The sequence below is a fragment of the Penicillium daleae genome (assembly GCF_028827525.1).
Source record: "Penicillium daleae strain IBT 16125 chromosome Unknown utg000007l_segment0_segment0, whole genome shotgun sequence".
Classification (NCBI taxonomy): domain Eukaryota; kingdom Fungi; phylum Ascomycota; class Eurotiomycetes; order Eurotiales; family Aspergillaceae; genus Penicillium; species Penicillium daleae.
The window spans coordinates 3,219,564-3,243,271 of record NW_026623155.1 but is presented as its reverse complement, the minus strand read 5'-3'; the positions used below and the strand labels follow the sequence as shown (position 1 = coordinate 3,243,271).

At 50.9% G+C, this 23,708-nt stretch overlaps 3 protein-coding genes across 3 annotated transcripts; 1 reads left to right on the top strand and 2 right to left on the bottom strand.

Moving 5' to 3' along the window:
* Positions 1 to 10,003: 10,003 nt before the first annotated feature.
* flbD (putative MYB family conidiophore development protein FlbD) lies at positions 10,004 to 10,954 on the top strand (the record flags this gene model as incomplete). The annotated part of the gene is made up of 1 exon (XM_056911723.1): positions 10,004 to 10,954. The coding sequence occupies one exon, from the start codon at positions 10,004 to 10,006 to the stop codon at positions 10,952 to 10,954; it is 951 nt and encodes a 316-aa protein (XP_056764549.1).
* Positions 10,955 to 15,056: 4,102 nt separating this feature from the next.
* Positions 15,057 to 15,411, bottom strand: N7458_008340 (uncharacterized protein; the record flags this gene model as incomplete). The annotated part of the gene is made up of 2 exons (XM_056911722.1): positions 15,057 to 15,258; positions 15,398 to 15,411. The coding sequence occupies 2 exons, from the start codon at positions 15,409 to 15,411 to the stop codon at positions 15,057 to 15,059; spliced, it is 216 nt and encodes a 71-aa protein (XP_056764548.1).
* A 2,404-nt stretch (positions 15,412 to 17,815) lies between these two features.
* N7458_008339 (uncharacterized protein) lies at positions 17,816 to 22,872 on the bottom strand (the record flags this gene model as incomplete). Its single annotated transcript, XM_056911721.1, has 3 exons — positions 17,816 to 18,445; positions 18,503 to 21,110; positions 21,170 to 22,872. 3 exons carry the CDS (start codon positions 22,870 to 22,872, stop codon positions 17,816 to 17,818), a joined length of 4,941 nt encoding a protein of 1,646 aa, XP_056764547.1.
* Positions 22,873 to 23,708: the final 836 nt, after the last annotated feature.

Sequence of the window (23,708 nt, the reverse complement as noted above, 5' to 3'; positions counted from 1 at the left end):
CCATCATCGAGACAGGGATCGTGTCTGTTGAGTGTCTAAAGCGTATAAACATTACCAACACGGTCTCCTCCCAGACTGGACTGTATGACACGAGCCGCGTCATACTGCGACCAGACGAAACCCTCGTGGAAGACAGTGTGGCAAGGGGCATTTCTCTGGATGAGACATGTCCGCACCCGTAGACCACTACAGCCCCATCCAACACGACAACGGGGCCTCGTTCTTGCTGCAGGTTTCCTTCAAAGGGCGGGACACATGGTGGTACAGAGCGGAATGGGATCCACGGACCTGGAACAGGGAAGTCGGACTCGTAGCCATAAACGCATTGTCTTGATTTCCAAAAGCCGTCAGAGAATATCCTTTACTGTCTCGTATGGAAGTAATCAGATCCATACGATGCGAGTCGCCCACAAGACTATTGTTCTCTGAATATCAAATCTAAAGACCCAATCGCCAGATGAAGTGCAGGTCCGCAGGTCCAGGCACGAAGCCAGAAGGTAACGAATCAACGAATCAACTGCCAACAACCAGACTACTGGATGTATGCACTCTGTACTCCATACAGAGTTTCAATGTGCAACGCCCAAGGACCAGAACACCAAGTCTCGCAAAAAAAAGCAATAACGGCAAGCCATCAAACCTAAACCGTCCACGCCTTGCATCCACCGATCCGCTGATCCTCTGATCTTCTGATCTCCTGATCTTCGCCCTTCCCAAACCTTGAACCTCCCTGTGAATCTGTGATGCATCATCCCTTGCAGAAAACGCCCTCGTTGTACAGTTTTCGATTCCCGAATCTCGGCTCCAAGGGTTGCCCTTTCGTGCCCGTGGTCCACCACGAGTGTGCACGGAGGATATGTGTGAAGAAAAAGAGTTTCTGGCATTTTCTTCAATACATGATGCGTACATGTACATGTTTACTTGCATATGATTTTTTTTTCTCCCTACCATATCCTATGTGCCGTGTCAGCTTGCCACGGTGGGGTCGAGGGAGGGGAAGCACTATGCTTGACACTGTGTTCGGCTGTGCTCCGATTTCACTGGTGTGGCGCACCGCAACGGGCGCCACTTGCCATAATCGTTCTGGGCGCTGGATTGATCGCGAGTTCGCTGGAATTTTGACGATGTGCTGACTCTCGTAAACTAGTAGTGGGTGTTTTTCCCATATTTGCAGAGATGGTATTTGTTCGTGATGTGGTGGTTCTAGACTATTGATCTCAGCGCTGTTGGAGAGATATATCCCTCCCGTTGTACGAGGATGAGACTGAACGGGTCAACACGAGACCGATTAACTCACCTTTGTGCGCACCTAAGATTGTGAACCAGGGTCTTGCTTGTAAATCTCATCCAGCTCAATACTATTATGTTCCCTCTACCTCATTCAGCACGGACACTCAGTCCTCAATCCCAAAACAAGGAGATTCGACCTCTGAACCAACTAAACTTGCCAGTCCCCGGACTAGCTGAGCCTGATCGGACTCTCTGTTATCAAATGAAATTGAATATCAATTAAGTAAATTGAGACCCGTCAAAGTAGTGCTGAGACTGTGTGATGCCAAATCTGCCTCGGCTGAAGCCAATCGCCATCACGTCATTCATCATATGGGCATGGATCTTCCAGTAGATGAATCTAGCCAGATGCCAGCCACCCCCATCCTCCAAGCCAAACACACACTCTTCCACCGTCCTGTACTCCTGTCCCTACATAGGTAGACAATACACCAGCCCATCAATTTAGGAGGCATCCATGAAAGAGGCAGGGGAACGGGAGCAGGTCTCGCCCATAACGGCCTAGTTTGAAAGCATGGCACGCCGCCAGCGGTATCATCCTGGTCTGTATGAACAGAACGTATGAAGGATCGAAGTCACCAGGTACTCTGTATATTACTCTTCCATACTCTGTACTGCGGACTACACGTTATGACCAAAGCGACACTGGTCCCCCACTGGATCAATGTTGGCGCTGCCGTCGATTCCTTCGACTTAACGACCTGCTGAATCGAGTCAAGTACAGGGTTGTAGAACGAGTCGCATAATTAATTATGGATGGATCACTCCATATGTCATGGTGAGCCCCGGCAAACCCCCGCCCCCCTGAAGTGCGGCTCAAATAGCGCGGCGGGCTGCCGGCTCAAGAAGGGAGATGGGACCGCCTCGGTCTTTTCGTGATTGATGATTGTTCCTTTCACGGAGCCCTTTTTCAGTCATCGAAAGTGCACAATCGCTTGACTCGTATAGTACGGGGATCCCGTTGGTACGGTTAGATACGATTTCGGCAACTAAACGTTTGAGCCATGGACTGCGGAACGTCCTTTGCGTTCTGAACCGTTCGTGCGGAGTAAAGCGAACAGAATGATCAAGACCTCACTCCGCTCCGTACTCCACTTGGTTCTTCGAACGAGTTGTTCGCCCGCTTCTGCCCCCTCCCCTTCGACCACTTACTGTATAGTCAATCACTATAACGGAAGGTCTAGCCCAGTGGATATCAATTCCCTCACCATTATTAGATCACCCACCGTCTGCTGCTAAACCATCTTAGAGGATCTGAGATCATTTGCTTTGGTACTATTCCTTGCCGTTGGAAGAGAAAGTATATAATGACCACTATTAACGGGGACTAGAAACAAGACCTAGATCCCGAACAAAGTCTTAACATCTGACACATGCCGTGACAGGCGGCAAGAAAATCCCCAAAACTTTCTCCGTAGTGCAGGCCCAAGTCCAATATTCACTAACCAAACTCTAGAGTGCAGAGCGTGGCGGCATACGCAGGAAAGTCCTCCGTACAGTAACACAGTCTAGTATCGGGGACCAGGCTCAGATCAGACACGTTAGGGTTTGGCGTATGCGGAAGTTCACCGGCATGACGGGACTGGCAGATGTCATGGGTACCTTTGCGCTGGGAAAGCGGTGTTGTGTGCGTTGAGCGTTCGTCTGACACTCCGATTGAGTTTGGACCGGGTAGATAGGGTTGCGCCAGTTGCCGTGTGACAACGTGGTTGGTTGGACGGACTACTTTGGCGGAGGCGAGTGGAGGCGTTGTGGAGGGCCGTGGGTGATGGAGTCTCCATCGATTGGCGTGAAGGCGTCGAGTTGGGAGGGCTAAGCTGCGGCTCGCCGAGAGTAGTTATATGGAGATTCACCCTCAGTAGGCCATTGTTTGAGGGTGTGTGGAGTAACTGAAGTTGGCGATGTGGGAGAATGTGTTTCTAGAGCGTCATATTTTGTTGATTAAGCGAGGATTTTATCATGATGATCTGTTGATCGCCCTCCTCTTCTCTTCGCGTAATAATCAAGACAATTCTTGATCCATCCACCCCCTCTTTCCTCGTCCCGTTCGCCTCCTGGACGGACGCTACGGATGCACAAGGGCAAAGGATCATGGCCTGGGCAGTCTAGCACAAGCGAAGTGGTTCGTGGGACCACTGTCAAACCCGTCTGTTGAGGACTCGCTAGCCAGTCATCGTGCATTCTAAACGGCGATGACGGTTTAAAGCGGGGCGACCTGGCCCGTTCTCCATCGGCGGGAGTCCAGATTTGACGAACCATTCCCGCCAGATTGAAAGGAGGAGTCCCTGGAAAAGGGACCAGGAACGGGAGAGGGATACAGATGGGGAACTTCAACGGTAGAGCTTCCTCTTTGAGTGTGGTATACCGGTATGTATGCCTCGGAGTAGGCCAAGAGTCATGTAGACGGAGACACGGGACATACTGTAGATTGGTAAAGGGGAGACTCCGGCGCTTAATAGATTGATGTGTCAATATGTACAACATTCAATCTAGTAACTTATAAGGAATTGGATTTACTCGGTAATGTGTAATGGATGCATGGTATTGTATGATACTGCACGTCGTACTCCGTACTCCGTATGCTGCATCTACTTCCGGGTCAAAAGGACCGGCGAGCTGTCATTCTCAGACTGACACAATAAGCAAGAAAAGAGGGGGCAAAAAACGGCTTCAACGGGTGAAACCAAGCTACCACTTTACCGTCCCGTCCGTGCTCCTCCTATAGTTCCTGTTTCTCTAGCCAGCCGAGCTCGAAGGAGTTAACAAGATGAGTATCAGACCAATGTCCCCCCATCGCACAAAAGTTTACTTCTGCGCATGTACTCCGTAGTAATCTCAAGTCCATACTATCCGTGTATCAGAAGTCTCCCTGTGTATCTCTCGGATCAGTTCATGATCCATGCATGATAGCGTTGCCCCTGTCATCAATCATCATGGATTTGCATCTTGTGAACGGTGATATGCACCAGAATCCCAAAGGAGACTAGCGTACGCCAAACGGTTTCCCACCGATCGGGCACCATGGGAGTGGTCCCCGAAATCTAAAGCCCGAGGATGCCGGCCCAATCAGAGAGCTTACCGGGCACCAAAGGCAGGTTCCCGTAAAGTATGATTGAATACAAACTATGCAGGTTACGTATGTAATGTATGGATACTCTGGACGCTGTACCACGACCGGGGACCACCACGAATGGCAAATTCAAAACAATCCCCGGGTTTGCATCCATGATTGTGATACTCTAAATCCTGCCGGGATTTTGTTCCCTGTCCATTGTCTTCAATTAGTCTATACTTTCTTAATTTTGGGTTTCCTTATCTTATTCTCATGACGATACTTGTCTATCAAATTGTCGACCGGACCACTCCGTCTCCCATCCTGTGTTCCTGTGTACCGTATTATTGAATCATGAACCGACGGGCCTTTACCACCCCCAAACAAACACCACGTGACGGGCTCGGACCTTCCATGCAGCGTGGGAGGCCCGACAGTCAGGAAGCTGCGGCGGATGCGAGACCGTTCGGTCCACTTACGGGTTTGGCGATTTTCTTTTTCCTCTTTCGATTCGTTATGTTATGATGCACATCACCACACATCCTCCGGACTCCATAAGCTTACTACTATATGTCAAATTCCATAACTATGACCCCCAGCATATTAATCAACTCTGCCCCCCCCCCCCCCCCCCGGGTCTTGCCTACTAGATTCTTCATCTACATAATAATATCCAGGGCAAGGATCTAACTCGGCGTGCAGGGGTATGAGGTGTGATACCAGGTTTGCCCCATTCCATTTAGGAATTTGCTCGCACAGAGAAAAAAAACTAAGACCACACGGACACTATACTAGGGCATCCAAACCATCGGGGAGGGAGAGGTCATTGCGAGAGCAAACGAACGAGCGAGCTATAGTCGCAAGCTAGCTAGCTAGTTCATCCTTCGATACGAAACTACGGTGATCCCGTCGCAGTCGAGCCATCAACGTCGAGGTGGTTTCACACACTGTAGCAGGGGTTCGGGACCCGTCGACAGGGGATAGAGATTCCAGGCTGGACGCGCACGGGCACGATCAGCGGTGATCCCTGCAGCGCGACAGGGATAAATCTCAAATACTTCCCGCGTTTGATTGGTGGGTACCATTGATTTTGATATGTCACATCTCTTGGCTCTGGCCGTAGCTAGTTACGCAATTACTTGCCATTGACTAACTGCAGTGTTAGAGCCTACCGAACGGATATCCGGAGGAAAATGAGGGGGAGTATGACTAGTGGGCGGGTTGGCAATTGCTCATGGCTTTTTTTTGTCATACCGGCAGGTTGCTGAATGGACCTATGCTTTGTTTTTTTCCCTTCGTTGTTGTCTCTCCGGGTTAATGTTAATGTTGCAATGCATTCCAGGAGGGCGGGTTCGTCTTACAACGGCTTTCTGGCCCAGGAGTATGGAAACCCGATCGGTCCACACGAGGCGATCTCGCATGGTCTCGGTCATAGTACGTACGACTAACTGGTGCCCGGCCCTGGTTGCTGTTTCCCCCCCTTCCAGTCCTGGTTTTGACTCGATGTCGTCTCGGTCTGTTTCCATGGCTGACAATCTTTGTTTGTCGATGCTTTCCCCACAATCTACGAAACAATATAAATTAATCAGAAAAAAGGGGGGAAGGGGTGTTATTTGTTTGAAATACAAGCAAAAATAGCACAGCCTTAGCATTCAGCTCCACCACTTCGGGAGGGAGGGCTGCAATATGCCTCCGTGCTGTGTGGTCCATCGTGGATCAGATCTTTCTTGGACCACACTCTACCTCTTTGAGTAAACGGAGACCCCCATAGTGGAGGTACCAGTATCGCTGGGGGAGGGCCGTCTGGAATAGATTAAATATTGTCACGACTACCCCCACCTCCCAAGAGTCTGTCGATACCCAACCTAAGATCCCTACCAAAATAGGGACAATGACAAATACTTGGGCCAATTAGGGTTGGTGAAAGGGGTTCGTCACGGTGGGTCGCCAGTAGCGTGGGCTCTTAGGAGGGGAAGGGGCAATAATGACAGGCCAGTTGTATCAGGTATGTAGTACAGAGGACACGATATATTATACAAGGTTGTACACTTACAGATTATATACTGTGTGTATAGAGCATTGCAAGTAGTTTACAGAGGCTACACAGATGAAGAAGAGGTTGAGATGCTGTTTGCGCTGAACTTGGAATTGTACGAGTTTATTCGCTGTGGTATAAGGTATACTGTTCTCTTCAACGTTGTCTATACCATCCATACATCAATACATCTAACAACCGGGTACTGGTAAACCGTTCCGTTCTGTCCAGGGCGAGTCGTTTGTAAAACCATACCAAGCCCAAAAGTCAAACAATCAAGAAAAAAAAAAAGGTGTGGCTTTCGATTGTCTTTTTTCGTTGCTGTCTTTTCAACGGTTTCCACCGGAGTGGAGCGTGTCTGCTGCGAGCGGCCTAAACGGGTAATCCCACAGGAAGGCAGTCGATCTCTCTAGCCCCAATTCCGATTGAATTGGATCTATCGGGCTCCTAAACCATCTAGAGAACAGGCCTAGACAACCTGTGACGGGTGCTTGGCCCTAATACAATAGTTTGTAAGCCATAGTCGTCTCGAGTGGAAGAGGAGGATGGCGTTAGGGAGGAATAGCGCGGGCAGAGGGACGGGAAATAGATTGGTTCCCAGGGGTTGGTTCCGACAGCTCATTGCACGCAGCGTGCATCTGGACCAGAGCGACGATCGCCCTCATCGCGACTAGTAACTACCGCTCTCGTCCGATCGTGGATATTCTTATTTTTCCTAAGTTTTTTTCTGGATTTTTGGGTGTTTTTTTAATTTATTTTTTTTCCCCTCTTTCTTTTTCTTCCTCCCACCACCAAGCCGGCTATACATCACGTCACGACCAGGGATCGCCCCCAAACCGCGCGCGCCGTGACAGGTGGCAGGTGGTCCATGCACCTTGTCCCCGACCTTCTTTGCCCGTTCTGTACCAAGCAACTAGCTACGAAAGTGGTTATAATAATCGCGGCATTGCTCGGACTACATAAGCGAGAAAAGCCTCGAGTCCCTGCACGCGTCAACTATTGTGTCGAAGATTAAAATCTTCATATAGAATTTAATAGTCGAGAAGACAAAAGTGGACATCGGCAAAGATGCGTTGGAGGGACGAGCGCTGGCACGGCAATCACTTTGCTTCAAAACTTGATTGGAGAATAGAGAAGGGGGTCCAGGAGCTGCAAGGCACGACAGAATGAGAGGAGAAGGGGACGGTGGAAGTACCAAAAGCAGTCTGTACATACTACAGTACGGAGTACATACAGTAGCATAAGTGTATGTATGTCTGTACACTGGGAAGGGCAAGACAGACGTCCAACGCTCCCCCGTTGATCCACATTCCCGTCAGGCACAATAAACGTCGGACTCGGACATGCTCGGGCAGGAGCCACAGGACCACAAGATCGGGGGCCATGGGCAGGGAGTCCAGTGACAGACTTCAATAATGCCAAAGATGGAGCTACTGTAGATTGGATCGATTTCCTATTGTTTTTATTTTTCAGCTCCCGAGTTGAGGCTTGAGCACGGAGTTGCCGTTGAACCCAGCAAGCCAGCGCCGGCGCCAACATCAGTAAGTGACAGCGGGTCGCGCAGCGGCACAGAGGCACAGACAGGCTGAGCGCCATCGAGGATTATTCGAGGGGCGGTTGACTTTTCCCCATATTCCAATGGCCTTCTTCAGACCTAAGTTGTAGGGAATTTGTCAAGATCCGATCTCCACTGAGGGGACGATCCACCACGGTGGATTCAACCAGGCGGAACCTCGTTGAGCTCGCGAGGAGCCGCCGATAGGACCAATGGGAGGGTGTAGTTGGCCGATTGCACCTGGATCGGATACGATCGGGCTGCGTGTCGTGCATGGCTGGCTGAGTAGTGACTGGGGAAAATCATGACCCTCCTCTCGCTTCTCCCCCTCGGAAGCTAAGACCTGCCCCCTGGCTCGTATGGAAGAAGGGGGTAAGGAGCGAGGAAGTTGAGTCGTTGACTGGGTTGTCAGGGGTGAATGCGTAGTATCTAGTACATCTAGTGCATACTGTAGTAACTGTACAGTACTTTTACTACTGTAGTCTGTGGGTGGTGCGAAGCGAACTGGACTCTCGTACTCCGTAGTCCGTGTACAGGCTGGAAGACTGCGCTTGGACGAGGTTCTCTTTTCCCCTGATCTGCGAGAAGGCGTTCCTAGTTCCTTGTCTTGAGGGAGGTATGTGTGTTAACGTACGAAGTAGTATGTACTGAAGTACTCCGTAAATACCTTTCTGTTCATGTACGACCCTATGACCACGATCCTCTCTCCCCCTTCAACAGTCCCAGTCGGCATTCGACATTTCGGACATTGTCATCTGGGGTTGACTTTGGAGATCACCGTCCAGACCCAGACAGGTGCATTTGCATTGATTTTCTTTTTTTTCTTGATTTTTTGCTCTTGTCCTCGTTGCTTTTTTTCTGCGTCTCGCGGTGCAACCGCATCTGAACCGGCGCTTTGGGTCTCATTCCACGATCAAAAGGATTGAAGTGTCCAGGACTGGCCGGTGGAAAAGACCTCGGTCATGAATCATGCTAGTCAAACAGAATACTCAGTGTCGTCTATATTTTAATCTATCTTAGCCTGGCTATTTTATTCTTAAACCTAATTAGGGCAACCCAGATTCGGGCGTGTATATTAGTATTGATTAATGTTGACAAGGGCGCTCAGACAATTGATTATTTTATTTAAACAAAAAAAAAAAAAGAAAAGAAAAGAAAAGAAAATAGCTTCCTTTTAGCGCGAGCAGTGATTTGGAATTCCAGCAACGGGGCTCAGGGTCGATCCCTCCGATCATTACGGTATCTTCCTCAGCCCGGATTCCTGGATCGTACTGACGATCACCGGAGCATTTTTGCATCAGACACGATGTATTGGTCTCTTCGAGAGATTAGATATGTATATACTCAAGTGCATTGCTACTTTGTGCAGTATCTTCGAGCAATCTATTAATCTATTAATCTATTGTTTGATGATCTCTGAATCCTGACCTATGGTTGACCTTGTTGATGATTATCTCCTGAGGGGAAGAACCAGCAGGAGGAGAAGTTTGGTTCGTACGATACGGCTATTTGGTGTACACTTGAGATCCGAGAGGACTGGGATCTCCAGCGTCTACAGTACTGTAGTACGGAGTAGTGTATCCTGTATCCTGTAAAACTAGAATCTTAATTATCCTCTGAATAAAAGAGAGAGAAAAAAATACCACGCTAACCGTAATCACTGGAATCTCCATTTACAGGCCCATACCAAACAATACGAGTATTGTTCCGAACTGTCAGCTCCGAGATCGTGGATCGTGATCTTCTTCCCATAGCGTGTTGCGGGTGGAGCTGGGCATTTTATTTTTCTTTAGACCCGTCCCCCTGGGTTGCAGATATAATTGTCACGGTGCTGCTTGTCCGGTGGCTTGAAATCTGCCTGGCTCCATTCCAACTTACTTGAACCTCAACTTTCCCCTCCTTAAACCCATCTCCGAATCTTCCATATCCCCAACTTCCATCATCATCTACAACCTGATATACATACATCCTCCCCCCCCACCTTCCCTCTCTCTACTCGCCTAATCCTTTCGTATACTTCGTATACGTCTCTCGATCTCTCCCTTCCCCCCACCTCTCTCTGTCTTCCCTCATGGCTCCCTCCCACCGCCGTGGACCTTGGGTCCCCGAAGAAGATCAACTACTGCTCCAACTCGTACGCGAACAAGGACCTAACAACTGGGTCCGCATCTCTCAACACATGCACTATCGCTCCCCTAAGCAATGTCGTGAACGCTTCCACCAAAACCTGAAGCCCTCGCTCAACCGGGAGCCCATCTCCGCCGACGAGGGCCTCCTGATCGAGCGCATGGTCAATGAAATGGGCAAGCGCTGGGCTGAGATTGCCCGGCGTCTCGGAAACCGCAGCGACAACGCCGTCAAGAACTGGTGGAATGGAAGCATGAACCGTAAGCGCCGTGGCTTGTCCACCCCACCGGCCTCGCGCACCTTCAACGGCCGCATCGAGGCACCGTTCGCCCGTGCCTCGATCGTGAGCCCTTCTCGTCCTCGCTTTGCGACTCGCCCGTGGGAATCTTCTACCGATTCCTCCGAGGTTTTCTCCCACTCACGCCGCGAGTCCACCGTCTCCACCACCCGCCAGCTCTCTCCCATCTTTACACTCCGTTCTATCAACCGCCCCATCGAAACCCCCTTGACTTCGCCCGCCTTCTCCGAGGCCTCACATGCCACCTCCATCGAACCTCCCTCCATGGTCTCGGATCACAACTCGGTCTGCTCTTCTTCTCCTCGCACATTGCCATCTCCTCAACTCCTCCCAATACCTGTGGACGTGCGCACCCAATATGATGCCCGTCGGCCCAGCGTTGCCTCTGTTCATATCGTGGACGACTCTCCGCCCAGCTATCCTTCCCGCTCGCTGGAATCTCTTTCCGAAATCGCCTCCAAGCGGCGGTGGATGGAACATCAGCCGGCATTGGCCTCATGGCACCAACCGACAGATTCCCTCTCTAAGCCGTGGGAGACGAGACCAGTCGAGCCTCCTCGCGATAACCGGATGGGCTTGAACAATCTCCTCAATTAACGGAGAGAGTCGTCTCAAAAACTAATCGCCTACCCCTCATCATCTTTTTTTACTACGGATCTCCTTTGTCATGACTGTACGAATCTTCTTGTCTATTACCATCTCTTCTGTTCAATATTTTTCTATTACCCCTCTCTGCGGAGCCCAACCCTTTCAAGGACGGCTCGCGAGTTTGTACATGTCCAAAAAACCGCCCCCAGCTCGCTCTCCTTCTATTTGTTGTCCGCTCTCCTTTCTACTCTTAATTTGTATTACCACGGTTCGGATCTTCAAAATCCGGGTGTTTTCGGTCATGTGGAGAACATGTAATTTGGGGTCTGTTTGTTTTGGTTCCTCTTTCCCGCCCTAATTCTCCCACCCCTTCTTCCCTTTTTGCGTGTTTCATGGGTCTCGCGGCTTCTATGATCCCGGAATTTGGATCGGGTTTACGGCGAGTGTGGAGAGCGGGGGGTCTAAAAAAGGGAATGGTGAATGTGATCTTCTCTCTATGGGTTTTGGATTGTCTAGCATAATACCCCTGCGTATTGGAATTGACTGCTGTTTCGAGTTTATTAAGATCTTAGACATTCTACCATAGCAAGTAGTAAGTAGTAAGTAGGACTCAGTAGTTGGCAAGTCATACTCAATGGGTACTCCTGCATATTGTACTGAGATAAGACCTCAGCTACGCCCTTCAAGAGTTTTCATCGGCGAAGGTGGTAAACATGGAAATGCTTAGGATGTACATTTCAAGCAAGTAGTAAACCCATTAGGGGCACCACAGATCAACTTACTTAGTCTACAACCAGAACGTCAGTACATAGAGGGATTTATGTCTACGCAGCCTAGTACATGTACTCATGCATTGCTTTCTCTGCTCTAGTCCTTCCGATAGGACTCCTCTAACAGCCATCAAAGAACTAAACAAGGCACTACATACATCCACCCTATCATCTACCAACCTATCAACAGCCAAATCCAAATACCCAAATCAAGATTCGAGGGGAATAATCTCCAAGACCCACGGTTCACGAAGAATGCGCCACTTGAACGCTCACGAGGTCATAATGCAAGGGATGGCAGCAGCATGAGGGGGGACACCATGTTGCGAGGGAGGCAGACGCAGATGCAGAGAGGCAAGGATGGGAAAGAAACTTCCAGTTCTACTGTGGAGGAAGCCGTATGTACTGTAAGTAGCGGAGGAGAAGAAGCAGAGGTCCATGCAATCCATCTTCCATGCACGGCACCATTCGCAACCTGCAAGACCAGGCGGCACGTCACTGCATAATGACGAAGTCGAAGTCGAAGTCAAGGAATCAAGAGGAAAAAAAAAAGTACCATTTCAACTTTCCGTCCACATCTAACATTATTGTTCTCTGTCTTTAAAGAACCACCACCATCCCATCCTATCCTACCTGCACCAGCACTTGCCACTTACAGGCTAGCCCAAACCAAAGTTTAAACGAGAGGTTCGTCCGCGCCTGCAGCAGGCCCGTCGCTCAACGGTCCCCGTCACCAACCACGCCACTCCAATCGCTGGCTGATGCGACTCCGTGGCGCCCTTCGTTCCCCCCGCCCGCTGGGGACCCGCGCTGCCTGGCCAATCGTTGTTTCCCACCGTCAGACTGGTCACTTTTGACGGAATGAACGGCGGGGCTGGCTGCTTCCAGTGCTTGGGCCTTGGTGGGGGGGCAGGGGGCAGGGGGCAGGGGGTAACACGGCCTGCATAGAGCAGGTCTGTATGGAGGACATCGACAGAGTGACAGTGGTGGTTGGCACTGAGGATGCTTCGTGATGAGCTTCGACTGCTTTGCCGTGCAAGCCGGGATATGCCGGTCTCATTCTTTCTTTATCCTGAGCTACTTCGAATCCGAAATCCGAAATCCGTACGGAAGTTCTCTCTGCCACCATACGCAACACTCGCCAAAAACAACCACCTGCACCCCATCCCACCTGTACAACCATCAACGTCCAGACTTGATGCCCGACAGCCCCGGGAATAAGTCCTTACACTGACAGGCAGTCAAGCTTGCCCCCTCCCCAACCAGTTAGGATACCAGACAAGGCAGACATAGACCACAGCCGAGCGCCACACCGACCCAGCGCAAGCGAGATCTGAGAATCCCCATCGACAACGTTGGGCCGTTGCCGATGCAGTGGCACCCTTTTTTCTTCCCTGCACCCTCGTTAGGCTGGGCCCGCGGGCTGTGGACTGTGGTACCGCACACTGGACGGCTTGGTTTCAGGTTTTTGGCTTGTCCTGAGTGGGTGGCGGCGCGGGTGATCTGATCCACAATTTGATGCTTTGGTGGGCGCGTTCTTTGCCTCTGCCGTGCGATCGAGATTTATTGTGGGTCTTTCCCTCTGTACTCCGTACTCCGTATTGGCGATTGCCATGGCTAATTGCCAGCATCTGGCATGTTTGGTTCGGAACTACTGGGCATGGCGTGTGATGACGCTGCTGGTGGGGGCCTTCGGTGGTTGGATCGGATCGGTTGGATCCTGGAAGCGACGGCTGCAGGAGGGATTGGGAATTTGTGATGGGTGAGATGCCGAGGTTGATGATGGACGGGACTTTTGTACAGGATACTCCCGGCACTAACATGGCAAAAGATAACGATTTACTTCGGAAGGATTATGTAGGATTGCGACCTATCAGGATAGGAGGCTACGATACAAGTACAAGCTAATATCAAGATACCCAGCGGCTGGCTGTTCAATGTGGTATATACTCCGTGCTTGTTGACCATCGATGGCGAGACAAGGATCATGACTGCGCTTCAGCCAGTCTCTCGCCACTGGAATCAGCCAGCCTTTCTCAATGGAAGGAAAATCATTATCTTGTTCGTTGGTCCGAGTTCATATTGAGCCCCCTATGAATGGCCCTCGATGCACGACCTGAAATGAATGTGAAGAATGACATGGAATCGACGGTCGAATCAGCACTTTAGAATCACCCTTCCGTGTGATTGAGGTCACGGCAAATCAATAGTCGAGGGCAGATCCTGGGCTTTCAGGTCACCACCAAAATACCACCAAAAAATCATGGCGACACCAGCCGCGCCGATGTCTCCCTATTTCCCCATCGGCGATGTACTACTCCATACCTCTCGTCCTGTCCTCTGTGGTTCATAGTGCTGGAAGTACGCCGTACTGTAGGACCATCCCCCGCTATGGGCTATGGACACTGGATGGTCCGATCTCGACTGGTCAGAAGGGGGCATGACTAGTGTCCCAGCTCAACGCTAGCCACTAAAACCAGTTAGGGCCACCTGCCGGTGATTTGGAATTTGGAAATATCGTAATTGTCCGGTATTACGGGAGGTGGACTGTGTTCCCATCAGTTGGGACGGAATTGAAGGGGGAGACGGGACATCAGATAAAAGAAAATGGATTAATCAACAAAGATATCCCGGTGGGACGGTGGATCCGGGCGGGAGAAAGAGAAGGAGAAGAAGAGGAGAAACAAAGAAAAGATGCTCCATCCCAAGAACCAAGAACCCAAGAACCAGTGAAAGAAAGATTCCTTCGTTTCCCCGATAGACTGGTTCTGGACACTTTTGACTTCGGCAAGAACAAAGAAAAGAAGAAGTGATCCAGGATCTTGGAGACTACGACCGTTCCCAGTACCATGTTTCCCAACCCTTTCGGTCTTTCATCCGTTGACAAGAACACTAACACTAACTGGATACATAAGTTCGTCCTCCGTACTGGGAGTTAGACTGGGGTTCCCACTCGAGTGGACTATCCCCCCTCTCCCTGAACTACGGATTCAACCAATATGGCGTCAGTCATATGGACAATCCCTCGTATATTCCCTGTCAATATGCGAAAAATAAAAAAAAATAAACATTCAGACAAAGAAATAGAAAAACAAGAAAAAAAAGCAACCCTCCTTCTCCTCCCAGTCCCCATTTCCTGGTCCTGAACTCCCCCTTAGCCCCAACTTGACAGATCCGGAGTAGAGTTTGGCGGCGGCCACTAGTTCCTGACCTGCCAGGACCAACTCCCGGCTCCTGCGCGCGATGACGGGCAAACGGGTGCCAAGGCGATCAGCATATTCCATACGAGGATGGAGTACAGAGTACAGAGTACTGTATTTCTTACTATCTACCGTGTATGTTTACTCCGTCCTCCCCTTTCCATGGTCGAACCCACCGTTGAGACCGCCGTTGAGCTCGTACCAAGGGACTCGGGCCATCAGTCCACCGAACCATGGGTATTCTGCGATGGGATCAGGGGTAAAGAGCCCCCCATCTTTCCAAGCCAAACCCGATCTCCCTTTTCCCAACTCGTTCGATCCAGAAAGATTAATCGAGATCGATCTTTTTGAAGGGGAAGCTATGAAATGATGCAAGAATGATGGATGTGTATACCAGGTATTTGTAAAGGTATGTCTGTAGCATACCGTACTTTTCATGCGTACTGTACATACGCACTTACAGACGATACAACTATACATACCGTGTAAAGAGCATACGGTCCTGTATGTATCGTATCGACCGTTGCGTTCCAAGCCACCGGATCCTGCGATCGACGTCGCTGCTCACCCGACTCGGTAACCTTGACGCGCGCCCTAATTTTCGGCCATGAGGTGAGAGTTTTCGGGGCTTCTTTTTGGCTTCGATCATGGATTCATGATCGCATCGGTGGTCACCACAGTGTAGTATCCCGCAAAGTATAACTTGTCCCCGTACTGTCTACAAAACTGAGGTGGTCTCAATGTGGACGAGATGGGAGACTAGCTAGTCCGTTTTGATTCCCTTTAACAGTTGTACATCTTTTCCTTCTAAAATATCCAACTCCAAATACAACCACCATATCAATTATGATATAAGTTATGTACAAAATGCTTCTCAGCTCTGTATGGTAGAACAAAAAGCATTTTCCGGTAAAGACATCCATATCACTCTAAGTATAACCCAAAACAATAGCACACAAGAAACGTTCCGAATAAACAAGGGAGGCAAATGTGGCTTTGCCCCAGTGACATCAACAAGCCCCAGCTAATCCGAAATAGTACAATAGTTTAATAGTGCAAAATTCCACCATCAAGCTGCAGCTGTTACACGCCAGTCACTTTCTTTCCCAAATCCAAGACCCTGATTGGTCTACGGAGAATCTCGGTGCCATTGACACACTAGTCCATCTTCACTCTAGCGCAACAGATATTACCCGCCTGTCGGGATGCGCGTGTTTTGTATTTAGTAGATTTTTTTTTTTGAATCATTTTTCATATTTTCTCCTGCGAAGAACAGCAACCCTTGACTGTAGGAGCTTCTGAGGTGAGATTTTCCACCCTTGTTTTGTGGCTGGCTCTTGTGGCTCTAGCCTCGGGTCTCCCTTTCACGGCTTATCCGAGTGTGGGTGCGAAAATCCTGCGAGATCTGAAAATCTCTTTCCAGGACGGCATTTACTGTAAACGGGTATCCTCCGAGTTCTTTTTTTCCGCCTTGTCCACTTTATCCCGGTGCGCGGGTCAGGGGGGTTCCTCGGCCATGACCGAGAACGAGTTCAGCTCGGCATGAACGCCAATGCCATTGATCAGCTAGATGGTGGTGCACCGAGATATCTCGCTGGCACTTGACTCGTGAATATTCCATTCTGAAGACAGAGGCGACTTAGGCGAGGCAGACTAGCTCGCTGGCGAGCCAGCTGTCCCGTGGTCCCATCTCTGGCGTTGAAAAAGACCCTCGGCCCAGGGTCCAGGCGCTTCGATTCAGCCTCACGGTTGCCACTATTGACAACTATGCAGCGAAGACATCCACCCGTGGCCACACCCAGGCCTGGTTGAAGTCTGGACACACCGTTATACCCAGCCTAAACCAGCCCGCCAACTTCCAACCCTCCAAGGTCCCGCCGACAGCAAATCTAGGTACATATCTGAAACCATGTGAAACCGGCGAAGCTAGGTGCGTACCGTGGGTAGAATATGGGGAAAGCTTCGACATGAATTTTTTCAAGTGTGTGTGTGTGTGTCTACAGTGTATCGCGCTTATGTGTGTACGCCCTCTTCCGGGGCTGTCTTTATCATTGCCAGGTCTGGATTTTGAGGCTCGCGCTCGATTACTGAAAATGTGTATATAATGACCTACGATTGAGGTACGGCGTAGATAATTACTACCTACTTACTAGAGCTCGTTATCGTATACTGGGAGGCGTACCGTGGGGATGAGCGCTGGAGTCGTAAGCTATTTGACGAATTCCCCGTGAAAGATAGGCTCAGTGTAGAGAGGTGTGCCAAACTTGCGAGCTGGACTTCTCCTTGAGATAGATTATGGCCAAAGTCCAATGTTGGTCGAGATTTGCATTTAGCGACGAGTCTAACGATAGGTACATCGCGGGTAGCTCATGATTCGATCAAGTTCCGAAGCCATAGCTGGCTGTTAATTAGTTACACAATACGCTGATTAATGCGAATCATGCTGTCTGTCATCGAACATCCTACGAGATATGAAGTCCAATCAACAACTGTCCATCGCTGGAACCGAATGCATTCCCGACTTCAGTGAAGCCTATCGCAACCAGATGCAAAACAAAGACAATCTATATAGCAGCTAGGAACCGGGAGCCTCTTACATATCCCAGTTTCCAAGCATCCAAGTGTACACATCCCAGACCAGTCACAAACACAAGGGTCTCAATTTGAGGGAAAGAAAGAGGAACCACCGAGAGATGATCCGATAAAGAGAAAAATAAAAGAAAGGGAGGATATTCCAATCCCAATAAGAAAGAAAAAAATTGAGTAGAAACAAGATCATATGAAAAACCGGGATAGATCAGGGGAAGACCCAGGTAGATGCAAATCAAATTCCAGAGATGTCCAGTCCAAACCAAGTAAAGAAAAAAAAAGCGCTCAAGGGGTATAATTCGCTGTGCACATCATAACCAGATATCGCCTTCTTCGCCATTCACCCATTGCGCCCACACCGCCTCGTAAGCATCTTCCAGGTCGCGCACCCAGCGCGCCGTGTCAAATAGCTTGTTCTTGTATCGCTGTAGAAACAGCATCTGTCGAATGTCGGCCAGTCGGCCTCGTGCGCGGCCTTCGCCACTAGGCATGTATTGCAAATCCATGCACAGTCGGATTGCTTTGTTCTCGTAGTCATCGTCCGAAGTCGCAATGAGCTCCTCGCGGGCTCGATTGCCCATTTCGCCGCTTGGGAGCGCGCTGCTAAGAATGCTGCTGGCCATCCGCGAGCACATCTTGTACTTGTACCGCGGGAGGGTGAGCAGCGGTGTCCCACTCCAGAGAACGTCGGTCGCCGTCGTGTGAGCATTGCACTCGGGCGTATCGAGGAAGAGATCCAACACCTTGGCCCGCGCAATGTGCGCGTTCTTCGGTGCCACGTCCGTAAAGATAATCCGGGAGGCCGTTTGTTCTCCAGCCCATGCCTTGGCGGTCTCCCGAAGGTTCTGCTCACCCGTCTCGGGGAACCGCAGGAGCCAGAGAACAGAGTTGGGAATACGCGCCAAAATACGCAGCCACGTTCGAAATGTAGTGGGTTCAATCTATTGAAAAAGTTAGCCAAGCCGTTAAGAGACGGAGAGTAGAATATAAGAGCCCACCTTGTACAGCTGATTGAAGTTCCCCAGGATGATAGTATCATCGCTCAGCTGAGGAAATAGCTCCTTACGCATCCTCCAGCGTCGCATTTGCTCTTCATCCCAGGAGAGCGGTCGTTCCCCTGCATCTGGCGCACTCTGTCGATGATCGCAGCAAAAGAACGTGTCACGAGTGAAAACGATCTTCTCGCCGTAGACCCAATCTTCCAGGTCCTCACCATTGTCATCTTCAAGCATCCGATCCTCTATCCGCGTAGTGCGTCGTCCGGGACTTAGGGTTTCCGGAGGAATGGAGAGCTGGTCAGCGAGGATGTAGTCGCACCACTCTGCGCCGAGAGTACCAGCAAAACCCATGAATGACATGTGAATCGGGGCGGGCCTAGCGGCAAAGACTTCATTGCGTGCTCCGCGGGTATATCCATTCAAGTTGATGAGAATGTGAATACCGTCGTCAACGATCTGCTGAACTAGTCGATCGACTGGCCACCCGCTGGCGTCATGGCAGACGGGTGCTTCCTTCTCGATCTGCTGGCGGTGAATGGATTTGTCGCTGGCAGTGGTCGCGTAGCAGTACGCTTTCACCCTGTTGGGGTTGTGCAGTCCAAACACAGACTGCATTAAGTGAGCGAGAGGATGGTTGTTGAAGTCCGACGATACATAGCCAACTCGAAGGTAGGGTTTTGGAGGGGATGGTGGTCGATAGACAGTCGTCGGGAGCCATGGCAACCGCAGCGTCGAGCAGGAGATGCGTAGGCCATTGCGCTGAGAGATTTGTCGGATCTGCTTGGCCGACAAAGGGCAAGTGAAGGTATGGAACGGCAGAACCGTCGGGGCGTTTGGAGCCGAGAGAGATGTTGGAAGTTGAGGGCGACGGTACTTGGAAGCAGGATAGTCTTTGCCATAGACATAGCGATCCTGATACCACTGCCATGTGATTGACCGTATGGCACGCTCAACCAGACGGACAATACGGGAACCCTCCCATTTCTTGCCAGCCCAAGACTGAAGAACATTGGCCAGGGATAACCGGCGGTTAGAGCCTAGACGACCCGAGTCTAGTGCAGTGGCTAATTGAGCAACGAGCTGCTCGGCCGTGTTTGGGGTCAGCAGTCCCCGGCCCCAGTACTCGCCTTCACGCAATTGCCGGTCGACAATATCGACGACTCTCTTGATCCAGCCAGCTCCCGAGTCACTGCTTTGAGCATCTCGGAGCATACCCTTCTCGTCCACATGCCAGCGATCGCGGAAGCCACGGCTATTGATAATGCCTCCACGACCGACCCAGTTGCATACCGAGTTCAACGCATTAGCCAGGCCGCATACCGCCTCGGCAAAGTCGGGGTTCACCTTGACAGCGCGCTTGTAGTACGAGATGGCATCGTTGACGCGACCAGCATCCTTAACAGCGTTGGCCAAATTGGCCAGGGCAATGTCAAAGTTACCATCGCACTGAACGGCTTGCTCATACATCTTGATAGCGGCCTGGAGTTGGCCAATATCTTTGAGTAGACTTCCCAAGTTGGTATACAGGTGAGCATGGCGAGAGTCGAGATGCAGTCCGTAATTGTAGTATGCCAATGCCAAGGAGATACCACTGCCGGGCACAACGCCGGGTATATCAGGATGCTGGCTCTCGCCATTCGGGCGGACCAGTCCCCGGGCCGGTGGATTATTTTGAATACCAGCCAGCAAAATACCAACATTGTTAGCGGTTGATGGGCTCGGCTGCAAGGAGAGAGAAAGGTAGTAAAGAGCGAGAATATCCCGCACGCCAGGCGCAGACTTTGGGGCCCCGGATGAAACAGTCGACATGCCATCCTGATAGATCTTTGCCAAAGAGAGGAGCGAGTTGCTGGTGGTGGAAACGGCGGCGTTGCGGGAAATACCTTCGGCAACGTATTTCAGCCCAGGCGGTGTCCCGCCAGACTGGAAGACGAGTTTCGAAGTCTGAAGAGCTCTGTCAGGATACAGAAGAACACTCTCGTTGGAATCGGACTCGGGCTGGTGGTATCCGTTACTTGGTCGATGAGAGAAGGCAGCAAATATCTGCTTGATAAGGCTCTGGATACCATGCCGCCTTCTTCCAGCAGCAATCAGAACGGCATCTTCAAACGCAGAGGCAGCTCCCGCATTATCACCAAGGGCGTACAACATATTCCCCTTGGCATGAACGAGGGCCAGCATTCGTCCATTGTCTGAGCCAGGAATAGCGTACCCGCTGGTCGCAAACCCAGCGGGTGTAGAGGTATCGAGTGAACCCAAACCCAAGCCATGGACCCGCCCCATATCCTCGTCGTAGTCGAATGATGCCTTATCATACATGCCGACATCAGACACGTTGCTCTCGGCATCGCTTTCGGGTTCGCTGGCATGCTCATCCGCCTTGAAACAATCCCCATCCTTAGGATGACGGAGGGATGTTTGTACAAAGTCGATGATGTTGACGGCCTCTCTGCCACGGTGACTAGTGCACAATAGACCAATCAAATGCTCGACAGCCTCGAAGAAACTCGGTCGTAATTTCACGGCACGCAACCAATGCTGCAAAGCTTCCTCTCGACGATCGAGCGCTAACAGCGTTGCGGCGAGGTTGGAGATGGCTTCAACGTGACTGTCACAGAGTCAGCGTAAAACTCGGAACTAGGACAAAGGGAAAGCGGTATGACTTACGTAGAATCACGAGCAATAATCCTAGAATACCATCGCATAGCTTTGTGGTAATCACCCAATCCGTAGGCTAAGCAGCCACCAAGAAGCATTCCGTCGATCCATTCCCAATTGCTTTCCATGCAAAGATGAGAGAGCATTTCTAGAGCCGACGCCGCGTTATTGACGGGAGATCCTTCATTGAACGGAGAGCCTGAGAACTGAGACCCAGTCGTAGACGCCGAGAATCGACCAACATCTCTCATCTTCGAGTCTGAGCCTCTATGGTGATGTGAGAAATGGCTCAGCGATGGACGACGACCGTGAATATTGCTTTGTGAGAGTGAGGCGGAGTGAGCGTTCATCCTGTTGTTAGCCAGTAAGCCAAGTTTTTGCCGTTGTAGATCATATTGACTGGATGGGTAGCTATTATGGCGATGGATATCGGGGGCATTTTGAGAAAAGTCGAGACCCGGTTGGCGGGGAGGTTTTGGGTAGATGCTCGGTTTCAAAAACCGTTGGCTGTGTCCATCAGCACCGCTGTTAGAAATACTGTTGCGGCGAGCCTGGTGAATTGTGGCAAGCAAATCGACGTAGACACCATGTGCCCACGAGAGTATTTTCTCTTTGAATTCGATGTTGCCAGTGATCGCTGGGCCTGGGCCCTGGAAATTGGGTCCTGTCGAAGGACGGCCAGTCCAATTCATGGAATTGTTGTTAGAGGCGTTCGAGGCAAGCCCCGAAATGGATCGATTGACTCGAGCATGATAAGGTAATTGATCCGAATGTCGAGGAGGGAAAATAGGTTTCATGAGGGGATCATGCGTGGGCACGCTAGGTGCAGATTGGCCCCATGGAAAGGATGTATCTGGGCGACTGCCCAGAGGTATTTGAGATTGGTTGAAAGCCGGCTGATTTAGGTCGAAGAAAGATTGGCCAGTTGGGTGAGGAGAGCCAAAACGCGAATCACGTATTGCTGCAGGGCGATATGGAATGTACACGCCGTCCGGCCAATATGGACCATATGGGCCAGTGCCGGCGGAGGCAGTCGGTCCAACGCATTGTTGAAGAGTTGCAGGCAGGACAGTCGGGACGTAGGCACCGTTATGCATGACAAACCGTTGCGGTCCCTGCAGGGGCAAACTTTGATTCAAGACCGAGTCGATGCCGGGAGGATAGTTGACGGGACGCACCCAGCTGGTGCCGTTGGCATCCTGCACAAACTCTCCTGTCGCCAGAGGATTAGTTCCATCGTTCTTGAACACGGGTGGAAAGTTCATATGCTTGGGGCCCGGTTGGTCCAGGGCAGGCTGCGGCCAAATGTCTCCCGGTAGTCCTGCCTGGGGTGACAGAAACTGGATCGAGTCCATCGGCGAGACCAGGATGTGTTTTGTTGCGGGTTGAATGGTAGTGTCGCCGGGGGTACCATCGTAGCCAGCAGCCAGAGTGCCGTTCGGCGTCTTCCTTCTCAACGCATGTTCGGCCGTGGCATGCGCGTTGGAGCCCGAGGTTGTTGCATCGCGGGCATCAAGTCGTTGGACGGGTTGTGGCAGTGGAAGGCGTGATCGCAATACCGGATTATAGAAGGATTTGGAGGGGTCGTTCGTTGCGGGGAAACCGGGGTCATTCAGGTCGTAGGGGGATTGAAGTAGAGCATCGTGAGAGGGGTAGGGGTGCATATGGTGATGTGGATGCACCGAAGGAAACAGCGCGACGGTCGGAAACATCTTTTTTCACCTCAACAAGACCACGACGGTCCGTCTCGTGGAAGAGGGTCCGGTCGGGCAGAGAGGGGTTTCAGATTTGGCACGAGAAATTCAAGGTCGGTTGGACTCGTGGGCAATCAACAAGCATCCTCCTTGAAGCGTTTCCGACACCGCATTATGGGTACCAAACCAGTTCTCGACGGATGGTGAACGAGAAGGAGGGGCCAACAGCAGGGCGCTTGTGTACGACGGACATTCACGATATCGTCATGGAGAGCGCGGGTTGGGAGGAGGTCGAGTTGATGGGGCGTCGCTCTCGAGCGGGTCTGCGATCGTGGATGATAATGGAGGATGATAAGGGCGAGAATGCCAGGTGTAAGGATAAAGGATCCAGAAATAAAGCAATCTTTCGATGTTTTGGGGGACGCAAGGGAGAAGAGGAAGTTCAACTGGCGATCTGCTGGTGTCCGAGACGCGGTGGGCCAATAAAATGCGGGCGATCTTGGCAAGAATTGTGCGAGGGTCGCCAGTGATGTTCAGGAGAAAAGGAGAGTCGATGGGGATGGGGAAGAAGGAGAGGAATCTCTGATGAGATCAGAGAGGGTTCAAGAGAGAGGTCTCTAACATCTCCAGGAGCGGAGAGAGGAAGAAAGAAAGAGAAGAGGAGAGAGGAAGGTGTCGAGTGTGTCGAGGCCAAGACCAGAGTCAACCGCTGCATCCACAATAGTAAGGCAAGGTACTCCATAGTCCTCCAGTATGGAAAAGGCGCCCCATCACTCGACGGCCCGCTCTATGAAGAAAGGAAAAAAAGGATGTGCGGATCGCCCGCTATTTCTTTCGCTTTCTCCAGGTTCAAT